Below are 8,995 nucleotides of genomic sequence, written 5' to 3' on the forward strand. Positions count from 1 at the left end.
TATGAACTAAGGAATCACATATTTAGAAAGCAATACCACAGTACATTATATTTGTAATCAGGGAGAAATGAAGGATTGAAACTTGAGTCAACGTCCAACATTCAAACAAGAAATACAAGTAGATAGACCAAGACCTAAAATGGTGACCGATACATGTAGACGTGCATACGGAAGCACGAGTAGTGCTATCCTATATTTCTGCAAACGTACATAAGGGAGCACGAGTAGTGCTCTACTATATTTCTGCAATATTTCTCTGTAGCAGATTAACTCACGTATTGACCCCCTACTTGAGAAGAAATAATTATTTTGCTATTCCTTTCAGCCAAGACTAAATGGTTAAGTCGCTGAAGCAATATATCAAAATCATCTTCGCTTCTTATGAGGGCGAGGCGAACATATCGATCTTCAGTGCCAAACAAGCTACCTCTGCGACCATAAACATTCGCTTCTTGTTGCAGAACTCCATAGCAATCTTTATCCTCTTCCCTCTCGCACTTCACCCACGCATAAGCTGCCATGCATATAAATATTAGAGTAAGTTGGGCTTGTTTTATGCTAGACGTAATGTTATACATAAAAGTTGATATCAACCCAAATTTCATTACAATATTTTAGGAAAAACCTACATATTCTTTGTCTATCTTTTCATGATAAATAACTTACCATAGTGGGATAATAAGGTCAATTAATGGCTAGGGTTCTCATTTGTTGTTTCATGCCTACTTTACTGTCTATAATGTTTCTTGTCAACCGTCATTTTTCTAATTTAATGGTAATTTATGTGAAACAAATTGATTTTTAGCTTAGAAGCTATTTTATTTGAATCGTATATATAAGTAATGTGGATGAGTTTGATAGCAAATTTATAAGTAATGTGAATAAAGGTTTTGATACATTGCAGAAGCGATGTTGCTATGATTTGCTTACCTATTGATAAGGTTCAATTACTAGTGTTGGGTTTTATTTTTGTTTGTTTAAGAGACATTTTATTCTACCTAACAATAACTTTTATGTTTGGCAAATAAAAAAAAAAACTTTTATGACTGACGAGTTGTTTTTATGCATTCAAAGTTTTTATGGCCGCAATTGCAAGCTTGCAAATTTAAAATGTATTATTTAATCAAGATTTTTAAAATTGCTTTTCATATTTATCTAAAAGGGAAAATTCATCATCGAAAAACTTTCAACCCTAACATAATAATTTCTATAGAAATTAATAACCAAAATATGTTTTTGGGTTTTCTCTAAAATATGAGGTGCTTACTGGGCCTACTTCAAAAGGCCCCAATGTTATAAATGGTACTTACGATTTTCTATGTATGTCAAAGGCTAGCCTATGTCAAATTTTGTACAGAAACCCCATGTTATCCAAAAGTATGTATTTGAAAATAGATTAGAAAAAGAAGTATCACAAAATCATGAGCTAGTAGGTATTTTTTTGAAAGATTTATATGTGCTTAGTTGTGTTTCCTTAAATTGACAGCATCATGCATGTAAGGAGATTTTTTTATTAACTTCTCATTTGCGGCTATAAAAAATATTTTAATGAAAAAAATATCGATAAATGTATGTGTGTGTGCACTCCTGCAAAAATATAGCTTAAGAGAAATGTTAAAGAGACACTCTCAAAGTGAAACTCTATGAATTCTTTTACACCTCACAGTTTAATGATAATTCTCTTGGCAACATTATAAAATATTGTACCAAAAACATAAGGTGTCAGAAAATCTATGAAGAGTCCAACTTTTGAGAGTCTCCTTACACCTCAATACTGCACGTATTTCCAAAAACATAGCTTAAGTGAAACTCTATGAATTCTCTTACACATCACAGTTTAATGATAATTCTCGTGCCAACATTATAAAATATTGTACCAAAAACATAAGGTGTCAGAAAATATATGAAGAGCCCAACTTTTGAGAGTCTCCTTAGCATTTCTCATAGCTTAATGTTGTTGAATGATCCCAGGTTGATTTATATGATCCAATATCAAATATCCAACGAAAGATAATGTGGACGTAATACTCAGCTAGGGGAAGCAAATTTTTTGTGATATACATGATGGTGTAGAGAGAATGTTACCTGGTGAAGGTACTCTAATTTTTTGGAAATACGTGCAGTATTGGGGTGCAATTTTCTGCAGAGAAAATCGGTTTGACAAACGAAGAGTACTGCTCAACTTTTCCCACCGTTTCTTCAAATTGTCGAACCCAAATTCAAAAATTTCCTTGGCCCGAGTTTCAAGGACGACATTCATAAGCTTCAGAGCTCTTAGCTGAGTGTCCCGGGAAACACCGAAGCTGCTTAACTGTATGTAGGTTTCCATTCTTTGGTACACAGACTCATCCTTCACCACTGCCCACCTGCCACAAGGCACAACACTAATGTATCAATGTTCTCCTTTCAACTTGAGGCTTAATCGAAATTTAAACAGGGAACTTTGTGTATTAAACATATTATTACCCGAATCTAGTACCAGCATGGCCAGTGAACTTAGAAATTGAAAATATCATAAGATCATCATCTGCTGGAGCTGGAATCGCTGTAAAATGTGGCCAGTAATATACGCGATCATAGATTGCTTTGGCATTTGGGCCTTGAAACATTGCCTTCTTCAGCTGCCCATCAGGATTGTTTGGTGAGGTAACATACTCAATAACGTTTGCGGTATCATCTGAGATGTTCTGGAACAAGGCCGCATCTCCTTCAAACTTAAAGTCAAGTGATCGAAAAAACTCCGCTTGTGTTTGGTAAAGCTGTTAAAACTCAGACGTCAAAATGATGATATACATATATTGGCAGAGCATATGCGTGAATTATTATTTGTTTTAATTTGTACCATCTAAAATGACAATCATACGTTTGTACAATTGTTTAAAATCATAGATGGTACAATCATTTTAAATTTTGTATGTCGAGATTTCGGAAGTAAGATTTAACCTTGTAATAAGGGACTGAAACCAAAACACTTGCAGGTGAGGAGTTAAAGTTATCAGAAGACAACGCGTAAAGTGCAGCGTTGAGAAGATGGGTTGAGCCAGCACCGAAAACAATGTATCTTCCTTCAGTCACAGCATTCCCAACAATGGCATGAACTGTGCGGATGTGATTCTCAAGCTCTGCTGACATGGAAGATTTATCAGGGTAGCTGTAACTCATTCGATGCCATCCTGCTACTGCAATTGCACTTTTAGCTGCATGTTGCATCCAAAAGGGCTCCAAGAAAAATGGGTCTCCGCTGCAACAAAAATACAAAGGTTCATAAGTCAGCATTTCCTCTACCCAGTTCGTAATGTTTCACTCCCAATAAAACAGTTCTTTAATTGAAGTGACAAATTAATTGATATTGGTTTAGTCATTAAATTGTAGCATATTTTCTAAAAAAATATAATACTTGGTTCATTTGGTTGTGAGTATACTTTCTGTACCCTTACAATAACTGTTTGATACTTGTATTGTTGTACATAATCCTTTCGTTTTTAAAAGGATTCCCAAGTGTACATACATACATACATACATATATATATATATATATATATATATATATATTCCTTCTAGGGATCCCTCAATTTCAACTAGGCCTAACAACAACCTAGTCATGTTTGTGTCATTTTTATATTATATCTGTTAACTTAATGGATTTTGTTGATTCAAACACATTATCTTAACAGATTTTTAACAAGTAACCCAATAATAATCTGATTCATTAACGGGTTGTGTCTTTCGCGTTGGGTTAACGAATCACATAAGAAACTGTCATGCCTAATGTATAAATCTGGCAAACGATATCATATCGGGTCACATGTTAAGTGACCTGATAACGACCCGATTCGTTATGAGTTCTTAATGGGTTATTCAAGAACAATCTGACTCATTAACAGATTAACTCGAAACTCGTTATTTTCCTAACGTTCATATCCGGTTCATATCCGATTAATAGATCGTGTAAGAAATTGTCTTGCCTAATTTCAACCAACCATTTTTCATTAAATGCCATCTCATTAGAATCTGGATCCTCTTTGTGAGGATTTCAAGAATTCATGAATAATGTCTGTTCATTATACATCGTGAGGTCATAAATTATTTTAAATTTTTTTTATTTAAAATTAAACACAATCAGTACTTGACGAAAAGTGATCGCACGATGTACATAAGGAGACACAATTCACAGATATTCGAAATTGCCACGAAGATGTTCATGATAGAATCCTGTTGGGTCTCATTCGGCTGCAAAAACAGTGACTCGTGAAGCCCAAAATTGATTTGGCATGATGAAACATTATTAATTCAGTATTTGTTCCGGTTATATGGGCCCCAATGCTAAATAATATCAGAGAATCATTTGCGAAAGAGGGATCCGAGCCAAAATAAAAACTTCCAATTGATAGAAGACAACATTTCATTTTAGAAGACCCATAGATATAAATGTTGGACAATCTTTCAGCTTCCTGTCTACGTTGTAAAAAAATATATTTTAACCTTAGTTCTAATATTTTAAATCTTAATCCTGGTTGGAGCTTTGTTTCTGAAAAATATTCCAAACTTCAAGGGGTCCAGGTATTTTATTCATTAATTTTAATAGTAATTTATTCATTAATTTTAATAATAATTGGCTATTCAAACTTAAAAAGGAGTAATTTCTAAGAAAATTAATGAAAATGATTTGAAAATTATGAGTTTTAACGATAAAGATAAAATAAAAGATAAATTAAATAGTACCAGGATGAACATTTTAGTGTAAAAATATGATTTTTCGTTAAAGTAAACAGTACCGGGAGTTTTTCATTAATGTTCCTTAATTTCGACTATAGCCAAGTACTTATTTGTTTTTATTAGTTTTTGTTTTCTTTTTCGGTCTCAAATTCATGGTCGGTATTCACTAAGATCTGGAAAACAGAGTCCGTTGATTTAAAGAAACTATAGCCCCCGCTGTTTCAAATTTCTTCCTTGGCTTTTATTTTACAGTTGGGATTAACACTTTGGGATGGTCTAGTAATTCAGATGAAACACTGAGAGCAACCAGCTAGCAGATATACATAAGTTCTCAACAAATAATGGAAGGACCGTATTTAGATCATGATTCATGTTGCAGGATTTTCTAATATAATCCATAATTTTAACTGTTAGATTCTTGGTCAAACATACTATGAAAAAGATTTATTCATTTATTTAAGTTTTAGTATAATCAGGAATTTTAATTGTTGGAAAATCACTGATCTAAAACCCCTACTAAATCAATATGCCAAACTAGAGAGAGTGAGAGTGAGAGGGTACCCGTCGGCGTTTGCTGCACATCCAGTTACAAACAAAGAGCAGTCAGGGCCTCCATAGCAGGAATTGCACTCACAAACAGGTTCCTTCCCATCAAGAATTAGGCCATCTAAGTAGGCTCGTCCATGCCCTGAGCAAGGGATGGCTGCTACGTGCTCAGCTTCTTCTGCTGCTCTTCTGCTCCAGCTCAATTTCCACTCTCCTTCCACATACAGTTTGAAGGCACACAGACAGAACAATAGGTTAACAGCTATAGAAAAGCTCGCAACATAGATGCTTTTTTCCTTGGGCGCCATATGAATTTAGTTTCTGCTTCTCAGGTTCTCTTGCATATATTTTTATATAGCCTTATATACGCAAAAGAAAATATGAGAATGACAAGTTCAAAGCATTTGGAGAGAGAGAATATGGTGATATGATGGAATTATGAAATGTGGTATAAATGCCACACGTGTGTTTTTGTACAAAAGCTAGTTAAAGTTAACTTTGGTCTGTTTTGTGTAAGAAAACTAACCAATGTGGATTTTGGTGAAAGCATGCATTGGATGAAAATGTCATAGTGAGGTACACTATTTTCTTCTTGTGTGAAAGATATTGTTGGACCAAATGCCTTATAAATAGAGACATGCTTATAACCTCATGACAACACACCAGATAAAAATGAAAAACAACTTTATGTATATATCTTTTGTATGATATATTGTATCCGTTTCGCTTCTATCTCTAGCAAATGTTATCTCTCTTACTTTTGCCACAGTAAAATTCTCACAAAGTTAGATCTGGCACGGTTAAATTATCACAAAGTTGCCTTCATCTATAGATAGGTATCATATGTCATTCAATTTATTCATATGCAATTTAGGGTGATTCAAATCCCAAGTGATCAAATTCTGTTTTTAGTTTTCCTTCTATTTTGATTTTCAGTTAAATGTTGTTCTACAAAATGAAGGATTCACCATTAACGGATTTACACATTTAGGTGTCTTTAGTGGAAGAAATCTTATTTGTTCAATTTTGTTAACTTTCTTTTCTTACATATGATTTTAAGGAACACCTGAACACATGGATGTAATATATGTATATAAACATATTTTTTTGGCACTTATATTTTCAAATTTTCTACACTTTCAACTATATTTCAAACCCCGCAGTAACGAGCGGGTACACCTGCTAGTAACATATAAACCACAAAAATATCATTTCCCAAAAAAATTTATCAGTTCCAAAGGAAAAAAAATCTACACTTCGGAATAGACCATGACATCAAATTAGTATCCCTTGTTCATCTTCATCATTCTCTCAAGTTTTACCAAGACGGTGTCATACAACTGAAAAAAAAAAAAAAATAGTAGAAATAAATCACATGGATTAGATGTTAAAATAGAAGAAGACCATTCTAATTTATATATATGTTTTGGGAATCCAATGAATCAACTCATATAGCACCAAGTATAGGTTGAGAATATTGATAATTCCCACGCCAACCCAATTATTCCCACGCCAATCCCACGCCAATCCTTCCGGTGTGTAACCGACAGATGCTAATTATGTGTCCGCAACGGACGTCGTTCGCATCCACCACATGAGCGTTAGTTCATTCTACATGGTGACGTTGTAGCTTGGTTACAGTGCAATTGAAGGAAAGAATTTGGTTTCAATTATGAAATTTCCTTCTTTTATATTTTATTTCATGTAATATGGCTATGGTGTGAGTTTCTGAGTTTGGGCCGGGCCTACATGGATTGTAGTGTTGAGTTTCTGAGTTTGGGCCCTACATGGATTGTAGTGTAGATTTGTGAGTTTGGTCCTATTGTGCTCCTTAGCTAGAGCAATGCTTTTGCCTGTCGAAATCCTTACTAGGCGACACACTTCGATTCGAAATGTCCACTTGAATTTCTAATCGAGCTATGCTGACTGATACTAAGAAGGTGATGAAGTCATAAAGTGTGGTGATGTGGAAAATTTGAGTAAATTTAAACCTAAAAATGACTAAATGGAAGAGTGGGCATGTGAGCGAAAATTGAACTGATTTCACACATGATGTCAGAGTATAAGTAAAGTACAGTAAAATTAGGATAAGATACCATCGGAAGTAATGTCCTATACCAACTTTTGCTAGAAATCCTTGTTGACACAAGAGCCTTGCCACTAAAACCTGGAGGGGCGAAAAAGGTGAGTGGGCCTGAAAGTACTGTTTGTAAAAATCTGGGTTAATTACACTAACACCCTCTAAGGTTTATCGAGTTTTCACAAAACCCCCTTACATTTGAAACATTACACTAACACCCCCTCACGTGTTAATTCACTTTCACATAACCCCTTCAGTCAAAGTTTTGCTAATAAATGGACAACTTTACCCTTGTAACTAATTAATTAAATAATAAAGAAATATATTAGAAAAAAATATTAAAAATAAATAAATTAAACATTAAAAAATAAATTAAAAATTTAAAATGAAATAAATAAATGCAAACCTTTATCAAGTTACTGTTAGTAAAAACATTAGGCTGGCATTGTGGGAGAGTTTTCATCAGGTTAAGAATAGAAAATGCCTCATCAATTAGATTGTTCAGACAAAGATGGAAATTTTCTTAATTTTTCTTTAGATTAAGGGCAAAAACCTCAAGAGCATAAAGACATTGCTTCTTCTCAATGGCATCGGACAGGGCCTTGGTGACAGTGTTGACCTAGGCCTTGGCATTGTTCTTCTGATCCACCTTATTCTTCACATTTTTTGAAGAGGAACGAGCGGAGATGAAGCGGAAGGAGCGAAGGTTTTTCTGTAAGTCACTGGAGTCGATGTATCCGAGACGCCGGGGAACTCACCTCTTTCCCAATGGAGTTTTTGTTGAGAGGAAGAAGATGCGGGATGGGAAAGGAAGAGAATGAGAGAAAGATTGAAGAAGACATGGATGGCTTTGGCCTGCAAAATTGTTAAAGCAGTGATGGGGTAGTAAGTAGTGAGGGTAGGGCAGGGGAGAAGAAAAGGATGAAGGTGGCAATGGTGGGACAACGAGAAAGGAAAACAGAGGGGAGTGGAATTAGGGAAGGGGTTTAGGTATACTTTTTTTTTCCTTTTCTATTTTTAAGTTTTTAATTTATTCTTTTAATGTTTAATTAAAATTTTTCCATCCCTACCTAGTACGAGGCCTTTTGGGAGCTCACTGGCTTCGGGTTCCGTAGGAACTCCAAAGTTAAGCGAGAAGGGGGCTAGAGCACTCCCAGGATGGGTGACCCTCTAGGAAGTTGCTCGTGAGTTCCCAAAAACAAAACCGTGAGGGAATGGTAAGCCCAAAGCGGATAATATCGTGCTACGGTAGTGGAAGCGGGCCCGGGAAATGATCTGCCCCGGGCCGGGATGTGACATTTGGTATCAGAGCCTAACCCTGATCGCGAGTGTGCCGACGAGGACGTCGGGCCCCTAAGGGGGGTGGATTGTGACATCCCACATCGCCCAGGGGACTGATCCTTAAATGTATATTCCCATCCCTACCTAGCACGAGGCCTTTTGGGAGCTCACTGGTTTCGGGTTCCATGGGAACTCCGAAGTTAAGCGAGTAGCGCGCGAGAGCATTCTCAGGATGGGTGACCCATCGGGAAGTTCTCGTGTGAGTTCCCAGAAACAAAATCGTGAGGGCGTGGTCGAGGCCCAAAGCGGACAATATCGTGCTACGGTGGTGGAGCGAGCCCAGAAAGTGGTCTGCCCCGGGCCGGGATGTGA

At 35.9% G+C, this 8,995-nt stretch overlaps 1 protein-coding gene across 1 annotated transcript; it reads right to left on the reverse strand.

Annotated features, from left to right (window-relative positions):
- On the reverse strand, positions 1 to 5,691 carry LOC103929084 (tryptophan aminotransferase-related protein 4). The gene is made up of 5 exons (XM_009338226.3): positions 5,278 to 5,691; positions 2,944 to 3,241; positions 2,467 to 2,759; positions 2,086 to 2,366; positions 1 to 514 (listed from the first exon to the last, which is right to left on the reverse strand). The coding sequence occupies exons 1-5, from the start codon at positions 5,568 to 5,570 to the stop codon at positions 267 to 269; spliced, it is 1,413 nt and encodes a 470-aa protein (XP_009336501.2). The 5' UTR covers positions 5,571 to 5,691; the 3' UTR covers positions 1 to 266.
- Positions 5,692 to 8,995: the final 3,304 nt, after the last annotated feature.

Source organism: the organism of the source record quoted next, unplaced genomic scaffold, assembly GCF_019419815.1.
Source record: "Pyrus x bretschneideri cultivar Hongxiangsu unplaced genomic scaffold, Pyrus_bretschneideri_v1 Contig16, whole genome shotgun sequence".
NCBI lineage: Eukaryota > Viridiplantae > Streptophyta > Magnoliopsida > Rosales > Rosaceae > Pyrus > Pyrus x bretschneideri.

Coding starts and splice junctions, on each gene's coding strand:
- LOC103929084 (XM_009338226.3), bottom strand. CDS start 5,570: ATGGCGCCCAAGGAAAAAAGCATCTATGTTGCGAGCTTTTCTATAGCT. Junction 2,760..2,943: donor TTTCAGTCCCTTATTACAAG/GTTAAATCTTAC, acceptor GAGTTTTAACAG/CTTTACCAAACACAAGCGGA. Junction 2,367..2,466: donor CATGCTGGTACTAGATTCGG/GTAATAATATGT, acceptor GCCTTGTGGCAG/GTGGGCAGTGGTGAAGGATG.